Here is a 24,458-nt window from a genome sequence, read left to right as displayed (position 1 = left end):
CAGAAACATACAATCAAAATGAATTTATGACGAGCATTTTACTTCTTTTTCATGAGAAAAGACAATTGTTAAGAGAAAAGACAATTGTCTGAAACGTAATAGTGATTTTATTTTCCAAATTAGAAACAACAATGGTGTCTGCAGGTTGCAATGAATTAAGTAGTCAATTAAGGACAATCAAATAACGGAGTAGTTCGCTGTTTATTAGTCTCATGATTGAAATACTGATAGTTGGATAATATAAATACTTTCAACACTACTACATATATAACAAATAATTTGAGCCTGAAGATGGCGTTGACACCGGAAATTTGCCCTTACTCCTAACTTCCTTGTTTCACTTGTCCTTGTCTCTTCCAACCGGATATTATCCAACTATCAGTATTTCAATTAAGGACAAATATCACATACCATGTTCTATTTTGCAAATAAAATCTGTAATCTTAATGTCTAACGACAACTGCCAAAATATTCCCAGTTCTTGAATATTGAGTTCTTGACAAGAGAAACCGTCATGTTTTGGACTTGAATAGTTGTCTTTTAAGTGCTTAGTATCTTTTCTGTGTTAGTTCTTCTTGTCTTAGTCCTTCTTGAGTTAAGGCCAGAGGGGGAGGGGTAAATGTACATTTTCAGTCCTCGCATTTGTGATCAGAACTGCTGGAGACTAACAAGAAGAAAAAACTGGATCAAGATCTGACCTAGTGTTTTGAATTTTTTATTCCTTAGTTGAGAAGCAAGCCAAATAAAGAAAATTTCTTAGTTAGATTTCTAAATAGTTGTCCATAGTTGTACCAAGGAACAGCTGTACCAATTCTCAATATCAGGGAGTGGCTGGTTTTTTCTTCTTGTTCATCTCCAGCAGCTCTGATGACAAAAAATATATCAGGGTATATGACAGAAAACTTAGTGATCAATGATGAAGGAAAGGCGAAAATATAATGCTACAACGAGCATTTCATTAACAGTATAAATTAAGATTTATAACTGTAATTCTTTACAACTTTAATTCATATTGTGTGTAATAATCACTTTACATTTTGTTGCAATTAGCAAGCTCTGTTATCAGCTGTCGTAACTTTATCGAAAAGAAGGATGAAGAACTCAAGTTAGTTAAAACAACAGTGTAGACAGAGATAAAAAATATTCTTCTGCCCTAAAGAAGACTTGTGCAGCTGCTCTTACGCCAAAGAAGATCCGTAGTTAAGACAATAGTTGAAAAGGACAGCGAAAGCAGGAACGTTGTTATTTTTATTTATAGAATAAGGGTGATGATGAGCAGTTAGGAAACATAAAGTTGTAGAAGTTCTCGGTGAAATTAACGATAACCTGTATTACATGACTGTTGTAGTTAACGGGTGATACTTGTAAAATATTTGCTTCTAATCAAGACCGTCGACAAGTCCAACTCGGCGCGCGTCTTGGTAGGTTATAAACCTACAAATAAAGCCTGGAACCCACAGCAATAAAGGTATAAACAATAAAAATATTTCATATCTATCAAATTTCATCGAGCGTACTAAATCACTCTACAGTCGATTTTCGAGATTGTTCTAAAAGGGCCCCCGACAGTTAAAACCAACATCAATCGATGTATTTTCGGACACTGATTCCTAATCACCCCCCATGACATAGGGTTAAAATGCTCCCCTGACTAGATATTGGCGAAAAACTGTCTCGATCACGTGATATTATTGTTTTTTCTAAATACAGAAAAATTCAAACAATATACACATAATATAGCATTGACCCTATATAAAAATTCAATATGAAATTCAATAAAAAATCTTAGTAAATTTTTAAAAAACCCTTTAAGTAGTAGAAGTAGCCAGTTCAATTTGTTGGCTCTAAATTTATATCTAGTTCTGATATTTTAACAGCCCTACCACTTTTTATCCCTCTTTCTCCTCTAAGAGCTATAATTGTTGTTCTCAATAAGTAAAATCTTATTCTTTTCCTGATAAATGTCATTGCCTCACTGTATCTTTGTCCTGATTTTCTAGACATTCTATCAGCTAACTTTTTGAAAAAAGTATTTGCTTCTCTTCCCATTCCACCTGTTGTTGATAGGACTATTGGTGTAAATGTTCCATGCTCTACTTCGACAATCCTTTTGTTGTACATGTTTTTCTTCCGTCTCTCATGGCTAGTGTACATACTCATTGGAAATCCAAAAGCCTTATTGGAAGGAGCTTGAGCATGAAATACTCTTACATCTAAAAATGCCCTTTCCAATGGGTTCCATACACTCCTAGCATCTAACCAAGCTCCATCTGCTTTGTTGGCCCCTGCAGGAAGTTCTTTCCCATTGACAGGGATAAGGAGAGGTTCAGTGGTAACGTCTTTACAGCCAGCAGTTTCTAAGAGCTCTGCTAACACATTACATCTCTCAATGAATTGCGGCGAAGAAATACATACCCACCCCTTTTGCATATTAATGAGTGGTTTATTGAGTTGTCACTTCCACATACACATTTTCTTGTAGCATCTTTTATTCCAAAGTTGTACCTAAGGGCTAGGGCGTCATTGAATTCTTGCTTGTTGAGACAGAATCCAAATGATTTGAGCGGGAGTGATGACAGCCAGGAACTTGTCCCTTTCTCTAATTAAATGTAAGATGTAATTGCAATTTTTGGCTTTCATTCAGGTCTTTTTTAACCTCATCTTTTCTCTCCTTGAAAAACTCAATCCTTGATTTTCTGATTTGGGCCTTGATCTCTACAAGTTTTTCCTGATCATCATAAAAATCTGGGTGTTGATTGTATATTGCTTCTGTAAGATCTGATGTTACTTGGCAGGAATACTTGTATATGGTGTACACATAGCCATGTGTATACGCGTACTGCATGACGCGCTTGTTTCAATGCAAGCGAGAGGGCTCTGGTTGGAGCAATATAGGGTGCAAAACAGGGCCGCACCGCGTAGTGCTTATAATTAATTGACGATGTCAATTCATCGCAGCTCGGCGCGGCACAGTAGCGCACCTCGCCGATCTAGCATATCTGTTGTCTGTCGTTGCGAGAAGCATAATAGAGTGCGCGGCGGGGCACAGTAACGCATCGTGCTACAACGCTTTTAATTAATAATGTAAAATGATTTTTGTCACTTAACTGAATTTAAACGCAAAACTTAATTAAACGCAAAACGGTAATACTCATAAAATATTTGATTGACGATGTCATTATCGATCGTTGCTTAGCAAATTAACAGAGCAACGATCTCTTCGATTGCAAAATAAAATTAAACTTTGCGCAGCGCGTCGAAGCGGCGAAGTCCTACCTCCAAATATTGACATACGTTGCATGCCACTTTTCGCGCCGAATCCGATATTTGGATACGAAACATGTATCAAATAAATTGTAGCGCGATGCGTTACTGTGCCGCGCCGCGCACTCAATGAGGCTTCTCACAGCGACAGTGATGCGCTACTGTGCCGCGCCGAGCTGAGATGAATTGACATCGTCAATTAAGTTATAAATTGATTTGTATCACGTCGTGGCCCTCATTGTTATTTTATTCAATGTCATTTCATCCAGCATCGGGGCGAAAGCCACGATACAGCCGCGCGTGGTGCGGCCCAATACAAGTTGTGTACAGTACTTCACGTAATCAGTTATTAGGTAGTTTAATTTAATACGAAAAGGGATGCTCTGCTCTAATTCAGAGGCGTTATGTGAAATAACTTTGCTTGTATTGGTCGACAAAATAAAACGAAGGTTTTTAACTGGTCCATGATATGATATAATCTGTTAAGGACACGTTCATTTGAGTTTGAGGATATTGGTAAATAAAAATAATAGCGTTTTTGACGATAGTGGCTTAATTTTGACATCTATTAACCTAGCACGTTCAGAAGTTCTGAACATTAGCCACATAACCCATACTCCCATATGCACTGCTCAGAAAGAAAATATATTGTTGTTAGGCACTAAAATGTATCAAATGTCACATTTTGTGTGACTTAATTAACTGCAGTTGTCTAATTACCATTCCTTGGCCTGAAACATAGTAGATTAGGTCAATCTAACAATTATGATACAACATTGGTTAAAGGGCACGGATCGAACGGTTACAAGGCAATATTTGGGTAACTTTGTCACACTCAGGATACCATACCTCTATTCTACTGTGAGGTGTCCTCAAAACCCTTTTAACTCATTATTTGATGGTTGATCTACCAAGTACGGAGTACCAATCATAGCCCTTAAATATGTTGCTTTGAAAAGTTAGCTAATACAGGCACTTGGTTATTGGGAAATGAGGTTAATTCTGTCACAATATATGAAATTTAAAATTTTGGGCGAATTATTTATATCTGATTTTGGTTTGAAAGGCGGGAAAACTTTACATGATGACAATGTAGTTGATGCAAGTTAAGATCAGTTGATGTTTACATTGCATTGTCACAAAAAATTATACGAAATCGCAAATTAAATAGGTTAAAAACAATGATTATATAATGAAATAGTCTCCTTTAATAACTTTTATAATAACTGATGTGACAAAGTAAACATGTCTTGCCCCTATTTGAAGATCTATATATTCTATAACTTTATTAGAATTCAACATTCTTTCAGAAAAAATTGGTAGAATATTGTCCAGAACATCAGAGCTCAAGTTTAACAATTTTAGGTTAAATTTGTCAAAGTCACTAAAAATGTGACAAAATGAACTTTTCCTGCCCATAAATTTCAAGATAGTGTGTAAAAATTAGCATATGCTGCCTTATTACCTAAATAAATCAATCCAAATTACAAAAAATATATGTTAATGTGATGACGATTACCTAACTGTAATAATAACTGATGTGACAAAGTAAACATGTCTTGCCCCTATTTTGAAGATCTATAACTCTATTAGAATTCAATACTCTTTCAGAAACGATTGGTAGAATATTGTCCAGAACATCCGAGCTCAAGTTTAGCAATTTTAGGTTAAATTTGTCTAAGTCACTAAAAATGTGACAAAATTAACTTTTCCTGCCCCAACAATTTCAAAATAGTGTGTAAAAATTAGCATAGGCTGCTTTATTACCTAAATAAATCAATCCAAACTACAAAAGAATATATGTTAATATGATGACGATTACCTAACTCTAATAATAGCTGATGTGACAAAGTAAACATGTCTTGCCCCTATTTTGAAGATCTATTTATCTATAACTGTATTAGAATTAAACATTCTTTCAGAAACGATTGGTAGAATATTGTCCAGAACATCAGAGCTCAAGTTTAACAATTTCAGGTTAAATTTGTCTAAGTCACTAAAAATGTGACAAAATTAACTTTTCCTGCCCCAACAATATCAAGATAGTGTGTTAAAATTAGCATAGGCTGCTTTATTACCTAAATAAATCAATCCAAACTACAAAAGAATATATGTTAATATGATGACGATTACCTAACTCTAATAATAGCTGATGTGACAAAGTAAACATGTCTTGCCCCTATTTTGAAGATCTATTTATCTATAACTGTATTAGAATTAAACATTCTTTCAGAAACGATTGGTAGAATATTGTCCAGAACATCAGAGCTCAAGTTTAACAATTTCAGGTTAAATTTGTCTAAGTCACTAAAAATGTGACAAAATTAACTTTTCCTGCCCCAACAATATCAAGATAGTGTGTTAAAATTGGCATAGGAATTAGGATGCTTTATTGCCTATATTAATCGATCCATACTACGAAAAAGATCGGTTAATCTGATGACGATTACCTAACTCTTATAATAACTGATGTGACAAAGTAAACATGTCTTGCCCCTATTTTGAAGAACTATACCTCTATTAGAATACTATGTAACTTTATCATCAAAAAAATTTCGATAAACTAGTTATTTTGCCAGCAAGGAGCTGACAGAGTTACAATAATTTTGTTGTGACGAAATTACCCTATTTTTGACCATGTTGCGGTAGTTTAATTGTGACACTGTTAACATATTACCACCGGATAATGATTTATGTGACTGGTGCGTGGTACTAGCAGTGTTGTTTGATCCATAGTACGTAATACAAAGGGTTTAAGCTGGTATATCATTATTTGTTCAATTTCACACATGTTCAGATATCATCAAGATTATGTGACAAAGTAAACTTGTCTGTGCCTTCTGTGTTTTAATTCCTTGCAACTATATGATATAATAACAATTCCTAGCACTTCCAGGCCATTAAATAAACCTATACTACTCGGCATTGCTTATCAGGGTTCCCTAAACATTCTTCACATATTTTCTTAAATGTGTGACACAGTAAACCTGAGTGCACCATCTAACGAAAAAAGTCGTCAAATATGTAGGTAATGGTCATATGTACCCATCCAATCAACTGGACACTCAAAATTTTGGTCAAAAACGGCAGCAAGGGGTCCATATTTACTCTGTCACATGTTTATAGTGTGACAATGTAACCATTTCCGTGCCGGCCGTATTTAAGCGATATCTTATCACCTGATTAAGATATCGTTATGTGACAAAGTTAGCCTAGAGGATGAGACGATTATCCTAACCATCAAGGGTTTGTGTAATTTCATAGTGTGACAAAGTCAACTACACTGTGCCTTTTAATAGGGTCACTTATATTTACCAATATCCTCAAACTCAAATGAACGTGTCCTTAAATGATTTGATATGATATTGTGACCGATCGTCCTCTGCATCTGAAAACTCTGCCAATATGCAATAGTACTGATGTAAAGTACATTCGATATAGATGTACGTACTAAGTACAAATAAAAGTAATACATCTTTTAGCAGGACCCTTCCTCATAACATCCTCAATCACGGTTCTTTGATCATTCGGCTGTGTCAACCGATAACATGATTCTGAACTAGTTTCACGAATGCCCACACATAGTTTAGTGGTTTTGATCAGTCAGTTTGATCAGGTATACTTTTAAGTTTGGCGACCACGTGTTGATGATTTTCTGGTTAATCTTTTTCTTAGACTTCATGTGACTCTGGGAATCGTATCCCCATCTGTCTCGGAATCATGAGTGCATACTATTCTGCCACATGGCTTGACAATATGGAGTTTTACGACTTGTACTTACACTGGTAGAAGATGAACAGTTGTTCTGGATCTGGCCTTGGTTGCCCGTTGAAAAGGTGCGCTGAGACCGCCAAGAAAGTGATGGTTGTGGACCCTTACGAAAGTCATCCATATGCTGATTGGTAATAAATTATTTACATCCGTTGTAGAACAGTCGAGTGTCTGACAGAACAATTGTGCTTTGAAGGAAAATCGAGACGAGACTGAATTTAATATCACATATTTAATCTAGCTTCTGCCTTAAGCAGAGGGTTCGGATCTTTGTTGTAGACTCCTTAGGAATCCCCAGATTACTGAGCTAAACTGAACGTAAGCTTTCACAACTGTAAATTTTACTAAATAAACATCTTGATTTCTGCTTGTAAAAAAGTATCATGCAGTAATAGGGCTCACCAGATGGTGACAGAAAGCAAAATTTTGAGTAGATCAATTTCACTATGCTATTATATGGTAAGGTTCAATGGCCAAAGCATAGCGTAATTCAATGTAGCCAAAATGTATATGTCAGCACCTCCCTGAGGCTCAGATTTTTACTTAAAAATGTTATTTTACATGTGTAAGTTGCGATATAAACCAGACAATATTGAAGATTTAGATTTAAATATTGAGCCCTTTGGCTAGAGAATACTTTCTTGAATATTTTCGATAGTTTTTAATATTGGTAATATTAATGAATTGTAATTGATTGATATGTAATATTTAGGCCCGTGGCCAGTTTTCACTATTTTACATGTGTAAATATCGCATTTGCAGCAAATGTGTATTAGGCACAACTTTGCAAAAAACGCCGCTAATTTTTTTGAAATATTGCTGGCGTATCCTCTAAAATCACCTAAGTTGTTTAATTTTAGGGAGGGTGCTAAAAGGGAAGGGGGCACCAATAGGGAGGCGCTTCTTCGGGGGTTGGGGGGGGGGGGGCCGGGGGGCAACATGCAATGTTACGCCTCTAACTCGACCACCAAACTGACCAGCAGGTTTTGGCGGGAAATTATGTGTGTAGTACCTTGAAGTAAAATACTTTTGAAATGTAAGGTCCTTCACAGTTCACATGCAAGAACTGTTCTTCTTCCCCATTAAGCATCACAGCTTTAATGTACATTGTGTTAAGGGGGCTGGGGGGGGTCTTCATCAAAATTCTCTCGAAATCGAGTTTATAGTTGTTTCTGATAGAGGGGAGTGATATCTATCAGCTGCTTTTGGTCCCATGGAAAAATATTGTTCCTAGCCGAAATTATTGCCGGCCAAAGGTCAGCGCTTATGTGTAATTGTATTGCGCGAGCAATTTTCAATCGCGCGTTCTGAAAATCGAGTCTAAAAATCTATCTTCTCCTACATTTTTTGAGCAATCACCCTCAAACTTTCAGGATATGTTCTTAGGATCAGTTAGAAGAGAACTCTAGAGCCAGAATTCTGAGATAGGCCTTTAAAGATTTTTAATTCGATTTTGAATATCTTGGACCTTGATTTTTAGAGGTCCAAGATTTTCAAAATCGAATCAAAAATCTTTTAAGGCCTATCTCCAAATTCTGGCTCTAGAGTTCTCTTCTAACTGATCCTAAGAACATATCCTGAAAGTTTGAGGGTGATTGCTCAAAAAATGTAGGAGAAGATAGATTTTTAGACTCGATTTTCAGAACGCGCGATTGAAAATTGCTCGCGCAATACAATTACACATAAGCGCTGACCTTTGGCCGGCAATAATTTCGGCTAGGAACAATATTTTTCCATGGGACCAAAAGCAGCTGATAGATATCAATCCCCTCTATCGGAAACAACTATGAACTCGATTTCGAGAGAATTTTGATGAAGACCCCCCCCCCCCCCCCCCCCCCGGCCCCCTTAATGGACTGAATCAGAACCACTGTGAATCACATCTTTCCTACTGTATATCTGTATGGGGTGGGGCAGCGAAGCAACGTATAAGCTCATTATTTACTGCTCAGAAGTACTGTTTAAACACAACTTTACAACTTTTATTCATTCCATTGTGAATTAATAAGATTCACAAGATGACAAATTTTAATAATGCAGCTGATAGGTTTCACAACCTCTGCATTGGTCATTGTAACATTCAAGGAGGGCTTCTCAATTTAGCTAAAAGTAATGAACTTTCCCAACTTATTAGAGATCATAAATTAGACATACTTTCCCTAAATGAGATGAATCTTAATGATACTATTGACACAGACACCATAAATATTCCTTCCTCCTTCAACCTTATGCGATGCGACAGGCCAAACAGTTCTAGGGGTGGTTGTGGCTTAATGATAAACAAAAAACTAGCTTACACAGAATTAGTTATGGATAGTAAGCTTGATAACATTGAAGCATTATGGGTGAAGCTTAAGAATAGCAAGATCAATGTTTGCTGCTTCTATCGCTCTGGAAATTATTGCAGTGTTGATAACTTTATTGAATACATTCATTTTTGCATGAAAAAATTGAATGGGAAAAAGGTTATCTGGATTGGGGATATAAACATTGACCAGAATAATATCTCATCCACCCAGTACAAAAAATTAGATATGACCTTGAGATGTTACAATCTAGTTCAAACCATTCAAGGGATAACTAGAGTTGCTAAACGTGGAGACAATGTTACCCAGACTACTATTGATGTAATATTCACTAACTGTTATGCAGATTTTGTCCAATCTTCTGTTCTTGATGAACGTATTGGAGATCATCAAGCTATTATGTGTGAGATAGATTGTAAAGTACCTATAGCTCCTAAATTTGAGAAGGTTGAAATTAGAAATCATTGTAAACGTAATGTTAAACAATTCTTAGACTATCTAGACACCTGTTCTGATTACAGTCCACTATTGGAAAGTACAGATGTTGAAGCTATCACAGCTGGCCTTTGTCATCATATTGAACAGGCATATGCAACCTTCTTCCCTTGCAAGACCATAGAAAGGCATGAAAAGTTCATACATAAACCTTCTACTGAACTTTTATATGCCATTAATCATACACATTTTCTTCTAAAGAAATTCCGTAAAAAGAAGGATAAGAGAGACAATGGAAATTGCAATAAATGTGGTACATGTAGCAAATGTATAAAGTGTAATGAGGCCTGGGATTGCTACAAGATTCAGAGAAATATTAGAAATAAATTAGCTAAAACCTGCAAAAAGGCTAATGTAATCGATGATCTACAAGTTAAAAGTGCCAAGAATGATCTTAAAGGGATATGGAAAACTATCAAACTGGCATCAAATATGACCCCTGGTACAACTAATTGTCAAACTATCAATGAGAATGATCCTGAGCTATTTAACTTTCATTTTGCAAATGTTGGATCAAGATTACAAAATCAGGCCCCCAATATTGAAAGAGTTAGTTTTACTGATTTTTTACCTCCTAGAACTTCTAATATCTCATTTGATAGATTCCAAGAAATAAATGAAACTGATATCCTAATGTATGTCGAAACGCTCAAGAATGACAAGGCCTCATATGACAATGTGCCTCTATTTTTACTTAAGCAAGCTGTACCACACATAGTTGAGCCACTGACCCACATTGTCAATCTGAGCCTTAATACAGGTGTTGTACCAACCCTTTGTAAAAAAGCTAGAGTAACTCCCATCCATAAGGCAGGAATGAAAGATGATCCTAATAATTACAGGCCAATATCCATCCTTCCACTTGTAGGAAAACTTATAGAATACTTTGTCGGCAAGCAACTCACTGATTACATGGAAGAGAACAAACTTTTCATCCGGCATCAATATGGCTTTCGGAAAAATCACTCCACAACTAATCTGATGTACGATCTGATGGACGAAATATATATGAGTAAATCTAAGTCTTATAAACCAGGAATCATCTTTCTTGATCTTAAGAAGGCCTTTGACACAGTGAATCATGAAATATTGCTTCAAAAATTGGCATATTATGGAATTGGTGGCATTGCTTTAACCTGGTTTAAGAACTTCTTATCTTGTAGATATCAATGCACTAGGATCAATGGCAATCTAAGCTCATTTTTAGAAGTTCTGAGTGGTGTACCACAAGGAAGCATCATTGGGCCTATATTATTTAGTATCTTCATAAATGACATCATTTATGCCTGTAACCTATCTAAGCCCTTTCTATTTGCAGATGATGGTGCACTATTCTTTGATCAAACCTGCAGAAGCACATTTATAAACATGAAAATAGAACTTATGACAATCTTTAAATGGCTCAGTGTTAATAAATTATCACTCAATGAAAAGAAGACAGAATTCCTATTGTTTGATTCTGTTGACCAACATGATGAAATAACCATTGATTGTAATGAGGTAACTTTCACAATCAAGGAGTGCAAAGAGACAAAATATCTTGGCCTCATTCTAGATAGTAAATTAAACTTCAAAAGCCATGTAGATTATATTATTAGGAAGGTCATGAAGAGAATTGGTGCCATGTATAGAAGTAAAGCACTGCTACCCATTAAATATAGGAAAATGTTTGCCAATGCACTCATGTTGCCACAATTCGATTATTTAGACACGATCTATTGTAGAGCTGGCAAGACAAAACTTGCTGAACTTGACACTCTGTACAAAAAGGTAGCCAAAATAGCTCTCAACGTTCCAAAAACAGAGAGCAGCCTTAATGTTTATAGAGACATGAAATGGTTACCACTCCATCTTAGACGACAACTCCATCTGTCAAATTATATGTTTAGAATCATCCATGACAATTGTCCTACAAACTTTATGAACAAATTTAGTTACATATCAGGAGGTAGTAGGAGCGGCGAAAGCTGCAACCTTTATGTCAATAGATCAACATCACATAAAAACTTTCAATACTTGGGGGCAAAATGTTGGAATAATGTTCCAACAGATCTACGAAATCTGCCCGATGTTAAAAGCTTTAGTGATTCGTATAAGAAACAGCTACTATCATCTATAACAACAGACCCTAATTATACCTTCGACAATTCATATGACAAATTTTACACTGCAATCATAGTCGCCGATAACTAAGTAACTTCTAATTCTTTTAAATCTGAGGCATATATAATTGATGTATCGAAAAGATATTCCCTTTTTTACCACCTTACCATTCTGATTGATTTTGCACATGACTGACATGTTTTAACTGGAGAAGGGGTTCCCACAGTGGTAGTTTTATAAACCACTTTTAATTTATTGACCTATTATACTTAGTGGTAGTTTTATAGACCACATTTAATTTATTAACTTATCATACTTAGTATTTTTTTTTGGTGACTGTATCACCCAGTTTTAACATTTGATAATTGTACAGTTTATTGACGACACATTGACTGAATGTTATTTTATATTCTAATTTATATTCTAGATATTTTATTTATTTTACAACAGACGACAACTTCCTGTTTTTTCTTCTATATTAGTTACTCATATCTCTTGTACAGACTTTTTTACAAGGACATTGACAAATGATACTCACATTAGGCATTCATTATTGCATCTAAATTATTTCACTTGCATTAGGCTTAGAAATTTATTCTCTGGTCAACAGATTTCAAATGTTTAATTAATTTGTAGTATGACAGTAAGGTATATAAGAAGTTATTTAATTTTGCTTGGGCTATTATATTGACTAGGTATTGAGGTTTAATGATGATATGGAATTTGAATTCTATATAAATTTACACTATGTGGTTGGGGCATTTTGCATAGTAAATATGGTTACTACTCATATATATCATATTATTTGATTGGTATTCGATTTCTGATTATTTCTCTAGGAATATGATTATTATATCTCAATTTGGCTTTAGGTAGGGTGCCCCGCTAAAAGAACTGGATTCTTCCAGGAAGCATCCCGTGCACAGAGCTTGGTCTACATATATATTAAATTATTAACCATTCATTCTGTATGTGCACGAAAATTTATTTCAATCAATCAAAACTGTCTCAGAGTACTATTTGGTGATAGGCTGGCGTACCTTGATAAGTTTAAGACTTGTTCACGTACTAGGCCTATCTAGGACACCAGAAACTTGACCAAAAATTTTTCATAAAAGAGCACACCAAACCGATATACAAACATAATAATATTCTAGCTATAATACAAAATCTCTATACATACCACAGTTACCTCGAGCTCTACAAGATAATGAAATTCCGTGCTCCAATATCCCTACATGATCATGAGGGTCACACATGTTCATCAAGGAAACCCTGCCTTCAAATCTGTCAGGCAGACCCACCTGACAATCTGTTACTGTTACTGTTTAGTCCCGGACGGCTTTAATCCGTAACCGGGTTTCTCCTCCGGAGTAGGACCTCAAATTTTACTGGTAGAGGTTCACCGTTCGGCCTCGCTTCTAAGGGAATCCACGGAGATAGGTGCGAATAATGGGCTATCTGGATAAGCCTTCAAGCCCTCGCGGATCCTTAAGTATCCTTAAGTATCGTCCTTTCTGTACTGGCTGTGCACATAAGGACTTCACAGCGACCTGTGGGACAAAATGTCTGCCACTGACGTCAAAGCAACAGAGCAGAATCATTATGACATGATCGTCCCGAGAAATAATGGCCAGATATGCAAGCAGCCAACTGACCTTATTCCTCATGAGAGCCATTCGGTATGATATTGAGCTAAGACATCAAAAGACTCTCAGAAAGCCTGTTTCAGCTCACTATTCTGGTTGAAAATGTCTGGAATTTGAATGCTTGTATCGGTATCATAAATAATTGAAATTACATATATATTAACTCTCTTCCGGCAATTTGCTATACTTTGACTCAAGAACCATGCATGATTAAGTCTCCGGAGGTGTCTCAAAATCAGTAATAGAAACTGTGGATGGTTAAACTTGCACATGAAAGGGATCGGCTGAAAATTTTGGCATAGCTTCCGCTGTCCCTGAAGGATAAAACTGTCACGCTGTCCCTATCTGAAGCTGAGAATAGCCATACTGATTCGATACTTGTTCAACGTTCCTTTACTGGCAAGGAACTTGTTGTAGAATTCTCCTTTACCGGCAAGGAGTCTGCCGTTTTTTGTTTTTGTTTGTTCCTTTACCCGCAAGGAACCTGCGGTTGAATGTTCCTTTACCCGCAAGGAACGTGCGGTTGGGGTGAGGTGTAGGAGATGTGGGGAAGAAAACATGAATATTTACGTCTTCAGTTTACAAATCAGTGAAACACAAACATACTATGCGGGGGGACTACAGACCCCCTCAAAGTCCTTTTAGTAGTATGGTACACTGTTGCATTGCCAGCTGACTCACCAGCAACAATGCAAGTCCAAGAAGAAAGAAGGAGAGACACTGTCCGTTATCTGGGTGAGCCACCACCAACAGTGCTCCCACTTCTGTGGGGCTGAGGGTGTTGGCTCCAAGAACCAGCCGTGAGCAAACAGCGCCTGACCCCCTCTATGGTTAACTTGAGAATAACAGGACAATGCCTTTCTCCAGGCCAATCCGTTCAGTAACCAGCTGACCCAGCACCACCTCTGATGGAAGATGTGGTTCGGATTGGACTTCGCTAGGATTTGTCAGTTTTTCTGTAGACACTAATGCTCCCTCGAGGAAAGACATGAGCCCCGGCGAAACTGACCAAAAAACGTGGCAGGGATTCTCACCCTCCCACCTGACAATCACAACACTAGATCAACCAAAATGTTTAACATTTTAACCCCAAAGTTCAGAATGACTGACTTTACTACTAGTGTAATGTGCTTGCGAGGAAAGCTAAAACGGGCGCTATTAGCTAATCAACATAACTACGCCCTGCTTGATTGGACCGTAAAAGATTTTGACTGCACAAATGTTATTTTCCAAACATCATAACTGGTTGATCACACACATCTCAATTAAATTACCCTAGGCTAGTGGCTACTGTTTTCCAAGTCTTGTCCTGTGAGTAAAGTATGTGTGAGAAAGTTTTAATAAAATTAATGTATATTTTTGAATTTTTAAAATTTAATTTGAGAAAGAAGTATAAAGAAATTTGTAATTAGCACTGTATAGTTTAAAATATTTATAGCTTATTATAACCATTGATACAAAGGCCATAATCTTTCGCCAGCTCTCCAATATCCACCTTAAAGCTGCATTTTATATCCTTGAACTACACAATATAAGCTAAAGCATGTTTAAGTGTAGACTTTTTGTCACAACAAGACTGCAACCTATAGTAACAACTATAAACAGAACCCCTAATGTCTGCTAACAATTTTTCTTCTAGTCCTAATGTGAGCCTTGTCTCTAAAAACTTACCTGAACTAGCGTTTCGGTGTGTGCAAAAGCTTCCAGGCACGCGCATTCCTTGCCCCGTTAGTTACCTGTCTTTCCAAAACCAAACTAGCAGTCAAGGACAAAAAGTCATACACCCAATGGGCATTATATTTTATAAATTGTTTTACATCTTTTTATTCTGTAAAATGTGCTAAAATTAAATTTCTTGTTTCATTGAATTTCTTGTTTCATTGAATTTCTTGTTTCATTGATTAATAGCAGAAGTGGGTCTTGAACCTGCAACCTTCTGATTGCAAGTACTAATACAAAGACGTTCAAGCAACCAATCCCGTTGTTCGAAGTGCAGTTAATTTGGCTCCCATAGGCTTTACTGAAAGAAATTTTACCAGCCTTCAAGAAGTATCCATATTGAGAAGTACTTCTTTTTCAGTTGAGTGATTGTTAACATAGAATACATTGAATTCTAATTATTTATATAAGCAGCTTAGTTGTTTTACCAATTAATGCAACGACTTAACTGGAAGGAATACTTGTTGATTGATTTCTCAGTCAGTAATCGACCGGGATTCCCGGCGCCGTGAAATCCCGGCACCGGGGGAGCTATTTCTTCCCGGCCCCGGCCAAATCCTACCCCCGGTCGTTTACTGTTCTCAGTAACCACTGCTCAAATTATTTGTTAAAGTGCAGGGCAACAAGCTTGAATTTGTATTCCTCCAGCATAGCAAACCTTTGTTTCATTTGTTCATGTTTTAGGAAATCCTACAGTAGTGTTAAAAGTATTCAACTTCTGTTAAAGGTTCACTACATACTGAATTAAATTCTGACGTGTGTAATCCTTGTCAGCATACTTGGTTTATTAAACTATTTATTAGGTCACTATTGTGTTCAGTTGTTTAAAATTTGCTTATATTCTAGCCTATTCTGTTCTAGAAGATTTTTTTTCCGACATTAATAAAATAATTCATATTTAAAAGATTTCATTAAGAAGATCTGGAACAATTTGAATTAAGAATTCAATGTATAGGTATATTAGCTTTGCTTTGTAAGATTTATTTCTTATTCTAATGATGATGTCAGATTGTAATGATAACACATTTTGATTTTTTCATAAATTTTCGTGGCTCACGTTTTCGTTGTTATTAAACGATATTACAAGCATATTAATATAATATAATATTTTCCTAACCAGCTGATTTTTTAGTCATGGGAGAAACTGAAACGCTAAATGTAGACAGTGTCATCGCCCGCCTCTTGGAAGGTAAGTACTTGATGTTAATAATTCCATCGCTTATCTTATACATTCCGATCTATGGATACCTTTGTGAACAAAACTTTCAATACTTCACTACGTTTGATTAGATGTAACCTTTAAAGATCCCAAGCAACAGGCTTCATGTGTTATTGATTTATTCAAGTATCATTGTTTAACTGCTATTTATGTCATTCATAATTCTAATTGATCATCCTAATATATAATTCGCTTCTAATATATAATTCAATCGATTTTTCTCAGTTAGAGGGTGTAGGCCTGGTAAGAACGTACAGTTGACGGAAGGAGAAGTCAGAGGCTTGTGTCTGAAATCTCGTGAAATATTTCTCAGTCAATCTATCTTATTGGAGCTGGAAGCACCCTTGAAAATTTGTGGTTTGTTAACCCCTTGCAAATTTGAATTTAAATATGCGACAGTGCAAAAGTTAAAGTATTTTAGCATATAGAAGGCGCAGTGCCATATGAAGAGTACCGTACCATATTATAAATAGTATATATTGTGTGATGTTACATATGATATGAAGAGTACCGTACCATATTATAAATAGTATATTATATTGTGTGATGTTACATATGATATGAAGAGTACCGTACCATATTATAAATAGTATATATTGTGTGATGTATATGATATGAAAGGACAGGTAGAGTTAACCATTGTTCGTCTCAGGTGATATACATGGACAGTACACTGACCTTTTGAGACTGTTTGAATACGGAGGTCTGCCCCCAGAGTCCAACTATCTATTTCTCGGTGATTATGTTGACAGAGGAAAGCAGTCCCTGGAAGCAATATGTCTCTTGTTAGCCTATAAGATCAAATACCCAGAGAACTTCTTCCTGCTCCGAGGCAATCACGAATGCGCCAGTATCAACAGAATATATGGATTCTACGACGAATGTATGTGCTTCTTTGAACGTTGTGCTCATTATCATAATTTAAAATTAAACTATAAATTTAGAAAAAATCCTTTTTAAAATCTTAATTCCTGGAAGTCAGGCAGCCAACACAATATTATGATTAAAACATCAAGCTTATTCTTATAAATGTCTACAGGTAAAAGGAGATACAATATAAAGCTGTGGAAAACTTTCACTGACTGTTTCAACTGTCTTCCTATAGCAGCCATTATAGATGAGAAGATATTCTGCTGTCACGGTGGTTTGAGTCCTGACTTGCAGAGTATGGAACAGATAAGGAGGATCATGAGACCTACTGATGTTCCTGATACTGGTTAGCCTTCTTTTCTTAGCCTCGCACAGTGCTGTACAATATTCTTAAATATCCGCTCTTTTTAACTCTTAAGGTAACGTTGTGAATTCTAGAAAAGGCAGGTCGTACTTTTCCTTGAAACTTACGTCGAACATGTACATTCTACATTCTAGCAGTTCTCATCTACTACGAAATGTTTAACCCCATAATCATAGAATACTGAACCCCGTGCCATAATCACATAATCATGTCAACTGTTGCCAATACAGTTATTTGTAAATCTGAAGTCTGAATATTTGTTACCGTACGTGGTAAATGTTATTGTATTCTGCTGATAGCACTTAAAATACTCGTGATCTGGCAGTCTGTACAACACTTCTTAGAAAATCTAACCATCAAACGTGTGATCTATTAATAACTAATTCAGCAATTATACACCTACGTACATTTTAATTTACTTGGACGAATTTGATTTAGTATTAATTTAGTAATTAAACCTTTTACGAAACACGCATGCAGTTCTTGCTAATTTGTGCTTCATCCATGAACTAAAATAGGAAAAACAAACTGAACAATAGCTTGAATCGTGACACGGGCGTCTTGCTAAAGTGGTTATTGAATATACGTTAGAAGGGAGGCAGTGTAACTCTGTATAACACGTGCTAGCAGCGACCAATCAAATCCCTGTATCGCGGTCACGTGAGTAGACACCACCTCCACCCATTGCCCACACCGAATCTGCGACAGGTTTTATCAACAACACGCAGTGGTAACAATCGTTATTGTTCTCTACAGAAAATGTCCATTTGTTGCTTATTTTTAATGCAGCACTAATTATTTATTAAATATTAATTTGATATGATATACTCACGTGTACGTATTATATAACAATGTACAAGCCAAGCGCTTGTTTTGCCAATGCTATAATGTAGACAATTGACAGTGATAATAATGTAAACTATTACAATGTGCCCAAAACGGTTAATTTTGTGTGGTGAGTAGACATTTACTCACAGTTCTTGTGCAGTTGTATGACACTTCTGCTTTATCTTGGACAGGACAACATGTTATTAGTTGAAGCGAATAAAGTTGGCACTTTATATTGGCACGTGTGTAATCAGGCCCCAAAGCACGGTAATATTATTAGCGACATGTCCCCTCTACAACCGGGTTCAGGTTACCCTTAATACTGGTAATAACTCTGTTGTCATGGTAACTCGTGACTCCAATTGTTCCCCCCATGAGCTGTTCGTGATACCCCACAAAGTTACCATGAAATGTAAGCCTCTCTCCCGTCAGGTTTGCTGTGTGATCTGTTGTGGAGTGATCCTGATAAGGATGTACAGGGCTGGGGAGAGAATGACCGAGGAGTTTCCTTCACTTTTGGAGCAGATGTAGTTAGCAAGTTCCTTCACCGACACGACCTCGATCTTATCTGCAGAGCCCATCAGGTTTGTAATTAATTAGGCAATTAGTTGATAATTTATTAAATATATGATTTGTAGACACAATTAATGCATTAAATATTGCATGAGTTAATACGGCCAATTTACATAGGAATAACTGGTTAAAATAATACTAGTTAGTGTAAGGTGTTAGTAATGATCAGGAAAACAGACAAACAAACTGCCACACCCATCTTATCATACCTATTAACTGTTACAACTAACCATCTTAGGGTTAGTTCACATATGATTAGGTAAGCCTCCGTAGGCCAATTCATAACCACTGCAGCTATTGTGTTGCTATAAATTCTCCAGACCATTAGATAGTGAGATTATCAAGTAAGAATTATCAAGTACAGTCATACCGATTGTCCGTAGTGGCTTTTACTTCCTTCGCACAACTATCCCGTGACAAAAGTGTCCAGTTTCGCCCGATTGGAAATTAGAAAATTGCTATTCTCGCCATAGTTTGTGATTTTTTAACCACAAATCTATTAAACTAATTACAACACTACAAATCTATTACATTTATTGAGAATTATGTAATGTAACGTGATGGAAATATTTTAAACGGGCATATCCTGTCCAAACTCAGGATGCACTACATGAAGAATTCGTTGTAACTTTGTTTGAAAAGCATTAATAAGTATAAAGTCGTGATCATATCATGGGGTTATAGGATAGTGAAAATAGTAGAAACACTTTAGTTCGAACAACACTGCAGAGTCTGCCAATATCGCAAGATATAAATACATGGTTAATTTGCTCGATCACTTTGAATAGGGGATAATGACTTGAGGGTATTCTTAACCTTCTCCCTGCTATTACTAATATGTTACTTGGGGTCAGATTGTTATTCAAACAAAATTAACATGATTAAGGTCATTTTTTGGTGCTCCCTCAAAAGCGTTGGCGTGATTTTTTTTCTTGAAATGAAGATTTTATTATTTTCGCCTTTCATTCGAGGCGATGACATATACACCCCGCCTTCGCAAATTATCCATACTTATTTAAACGTCGTTTAATTTTAGGTAAAATTATTCCTTTTAAATCTCGGTACAGACATCACCTAACCGGGAAATTTGACCTGATAACTTAATATATAACTCTTACATAATGATTACATTATATGTGTTACTATGGTAACATGTGGAATGTGGGTGTAGAGGAATGTGTAATGACAGGGTGTGTAGATCTGACCACGTCATCTTAACGTCACTAAATATCTGTGTGAATTTCGTGTAAATCTGGTTAATATTAGTTCCGAACCACTTTACATGGGTGGAATTGAAAAGTGGGAGCATGTGAAATAATGTAACAGTGCTGGGGAGAATGATTTGGCCACTTTATCTGCTGGATTAACATTTAACATGTTATTATTGATGATATAAGCTCCATGGCAGTGAAAGGTAAAGTAATTCCTTGATGGTCTAACGGTTATTAGATAGAGGGATATATTGAGCACGTGACCACACATGGTCAGACCAGCAGATTAGTTTCACTAAAAAGAAATAGGCAAATTTGGCGCGAAACCATAATACGCGAATTATACCTTATGTCTAGCATTGATCACTGTGTGTGACGAACACACATGTACATACACAACACATGTACATACACAACACATGATTACACCATACACATGTATACACATACGTCTTACATACATTGCATACATAAAAAATATACAAACAAGCATAAATACATACACACACAAACATATATATATATATATTATTATATACACACACATTACACACACAGTACACACATACACACAAATATACAACACTCACACACACACTGCATGCAACATTAACGCTGACTTATACACACCTAACATCGCTTTGTTCATGACAGCACACACAATATTGCGCTGTATCCTTTGACAGGTGCTATTTTAACATATGAAAGTAATGTCGCGAAAGGTTGTAGTTGTCAAAGTTTTGTTGGCTGACTTGAATCAATTAATTTTTCTTGCGAGTTTTTTTTTGACAAAATCGTTGTGTGCAAAGCAACAATACTCTGATAGTAATAAAGTACGAAGTTTCATATTAATTCCGCGGACTTATTTGCCGCGCGCGGCAGCCAATTCAGCGCTGAAATTTTAGAGTCTTTCTCGCTGAAACTTTTATACAAACCACACGACCGTTTGCACGTACTATCATATCCGCGTGACTGTAGATTTAAAGGTTTCATCAACTGCCAAAATCGCTTATGATAATTTGTTCACTACATGAATCACTTTTCCGCCTTAGGTTGGATACAATAATTACATTAACTCCTATGATTAGAATATCATGCTTTGTTAAACTGGTTTCTGAACTATTCAATATTACCGACTCCATAATGGTCACTGATGACTACTGGTCCCATGATATAAGGTATTAAAAAAGGGCTACACAGTTAACAGTACCAGGCTAAGTTGTCCGGCCTCTACTCTGAATGATAGTGAAGTTTGTACACTAATACTATTACTTCTGTGAGTAGCTGACTATTTGATTTGTTTTGTAGGTAGTTGAGGACGGATATGAGTTCTTTGCAAAGAGGCAGCTCGTGACGCTGTTTAGCGCTCCTAACTACTGTGGAGAGTTTGACAATGCTGGAGGAATGATGAGTGTGGACGAGACTCTCATGTGCTCATTCCAGGTATTATTACGCTTACTGTGGAACCTCAAACAAATAATTGCAACTTTAACTCTCAATATTATCATATTTTTGTCATATTCATTAGTCCAACATATAACGCATGCTATTTAATCTAGCAAAGAATGTACCAAATTCTAAAACTTATTTTCTCGACTGATCCTTTCATTTCAGATCTTAAAACCTGCGGATAAGAAAGCCAAGTATCAGTACGGAGGTCTGAATAGTGGACGTCCTGTGACCCCACCGCGAGCTGGCGCTAACAACAACAAACCTGGCAAGAAAGCCAAATAATAACTTTCCACTTGCAACACTTCATCATCGTGTTGCTATGGTGACAACATTACGTTGTCATGATAATCGACTCTGTAAGATAATGATTATTGACGTGACTGTGAAATGTCACGTGCTATTAAATGTCACGTGCTACTATAAATGTCACGTGTGATACGAATGTATTCTTGTTTATTTCTAACAATGCGCTCGATTTACCAACTATATGACCTGATTCTCAACTAGCAATTACTGTGTTAAAATGGGTAACATTTTAAGATGTGTCTGAGGTTTTTTATTACTACCTCTTAGTTGTAATGATACAAGTTTGCCTTTGAAAACAATGAGATTACAAAGTAAAAGGAGCGCGGGTATTTGAGATTTTGAAATTTTAGTGTGCAAATAGAGATTTGCGGTTTTGATGAGCATGGAGATGAATGTTGAGATGTTTAATTTTACTAGTAGTTACTACTACTAGGCAGTTTAATTTTAAATCCTTACTCTCTCGTTCCCGCATGACACCACTCCCCAAGAAGGGTGTTATATTGATATTGTACAAATTCAATAAGCTACTTCTTCATGTAATGGAATCCGTCATTCTTTAGTTTGTTTCTGAACTGCGGTTCAGTCAAAGAACTATATATTAATTCTATCCATATTGAATGTACTTCAGTGCCATGCCACTCAATTTTAACCCCAAAAATTTCGTGTTTCTGCCATAGCGCCAACTGTAGATTATAGAATGTAGATCATATCTCAGGAGACATATTTATGTTCGAGATAATTCCGGTGACCGAAATGATGAGGGAACAACAATATGTGGGTCTAATATCATACCCCAGATTAGATCATGGCATTTGGGGATTTTCTTCATTTCTTCATACCTCACAAAAATGAACCCAATATTTGATAAAATTAATGAAATAAAATACAAAGTTTGAAAAATTATAACTACATTTCTTCGTCGTCCTCATCTAGTGGGCCCCTCTCCCCGATTATAAGATATATCCCCCCTACCTTTGTGCTGCTTTTCACAGCGCAGTTATTTTTATTCTAAGCCCAAATCATTATTATTCTTCATTTTGGGCGAGCGATTTAGTGGGAGCGGTTGAATCAACAGTGTTGATACATGAATAGAAAGTGAATCTTTAAAAGTTGTGTTGTGAACCGTGGAAATTATTACAATCTTCTTGTTTCTGCATCTGCGTCCAGACTGTTGTAAAATTACGCTTATAGTTCAAACTATTATTACTGGGCGGCGCTCAGCCTGTCATTCCGCCGAATCTTTATTCTATTATTCTATTATGAACATAATAGCCTGGGGTCCCCAGGTAAAAACTATTATAGTAATAGAAGCGCTGTTTATAATTTAGGACAATTATTGTAACGTGTTTACTCCAGAATTGAATCAATGCTGTAAGTTCCCTAAGTTGCAAGAAGCTTAAATCTTAGCAAGGACAAAGGATAAGAGAGTGCGCCGCGCCTACTAAATCGCTCGCCCAAATTTTAAGAAAATTCTTGTGAAAAGGCCCTGAAGTGTGAAGGTATAAATGTAATCTTGTTCGGTGTATTTTGGACGCTGATTCCGAATCACCCCCTCCATTCGATTGTTTAGGCCTAAGGCTCTGGTTGTGATTAGGGTTTATGTTAAACTAGGTAGTGCGCCATCGACAGTGAGCCGCGCGTGCCGACTGTAGGATGGTTTTTTAGCGCTAATTTCGGCCAGCACAATTTTCTTCAAACAAATAGATATTGAGTATCCTTCCCGACCTCCAATTGCAACAAAAATTGGTCGGCTTACTTAAAGACTTACAAGGAGAGTGTCCGAAAAATTTAAAGCATATCCAACCATCAGACATTATGTTACAGCTAAAAGTAGCGTATTTTGCCCCATTTTGATCACTATATCAACTCCGATATCCACCAAATTTTTCGGACAGTTGTGAAAGCCCTATTGGAAGGTCGTCGCCAATTTCCAGAATGATCTCATTTAAGGAACTAAAGATAAATCCGAATAATACGACAAAAATGGTCAAATTTGGACGAATTTGGTCAAATTACGCGACTTTTACAGCTACTTTTGCTCCAAAAGCCGCGCACCATCAAATATGGCACCTAGGCGAAACTCACTGATCTTTCCAAAAAGGTATGACAAATTTGGTATTGGGGAAATTCTCACAATCTCTAGAAAACAGTGGTACAAAAATTTTTAAAATCCGAGCAAGTTTATTTTTACCGTGCACCTCCTAGTTAAACCGTTTTGTACGGCTGCAAAACCATAAAAACCAAAGTCACGTGTAATTTGTGGGCGAGCGAATTAGTAAAAGCCCGTGACCCCCATTACATTGTCGCTTCACTAGTATCGTTAACGGG

The 24,458-nt window shown here is 36.4% G+C and overlaps 2 protein-coding genes across 2 annotated transcripts in view; one reads left to right on the top strand and one right to left on the bottom strand.

Moving 5' to 3' along the window:
* The window catches only part of LOC134818935 (solute carrier organic anion transporter family member 4A1-like), a 94,104-nt gene extending 78,190 nt beyond the window's left edge, over positions 1-15,914 (bottom strand). Inside the window, exon 1 of the mRNA XM_063828662.1 lies at positions 15,904-15,914. The gene's annotated coding sequence lies outside the window, so the exon portion shown is untranslated. The remainder of the gene's footprint in view (positions 1-15,903) is intronic.
* On the top strand, positions 266-22,675 carry LOC134818936 (serine/threonine-protein phosphatase PP1-beta catalytic subunit). The gene is made up of 8 exons (XM_063828664.1): positions 266-284; positions 16,440-16,496; positions 16,752-16,883; positions 17,179-17,409; positions 17,566-17,742; positions 19,021-19,172; positions 21,681-21,815; positions 21,987-22,675. Exons 2-8 carry the CDS (start codon positions 16,442-16,444, stop codon positions 22,104-22,106), a joined length of 1,002 nt encoding a protein of 333 aa, XP_063684734.1. The 5' UTR covers positions 266-284; positions 16,440-16,441; the 3' UTR covers positions 22,107-22,675.
* The last annotated feature ends 1,783 nt before the right edge of the window (positions 22,676-24,458 follow it).

This window comes from Bolinopsis microptera, chromosome 7 (assembly GCF_026151205.1).
Source record: "Bolinopsis microptera isolate Bmic1 chromosome 7, MBARI_Bmic_1.0, whole genome shotgun sequence".
Lineage (NCBI taxonomy): Eukaryota > Metazoa > Ctenophora > Tentaculata > Lobata > Bolinopsidae > Bolinopsis > Bolinopsis microptera.
This window is presented reverse-complemented; position numbering and strand designations above follow the sequence as displayed.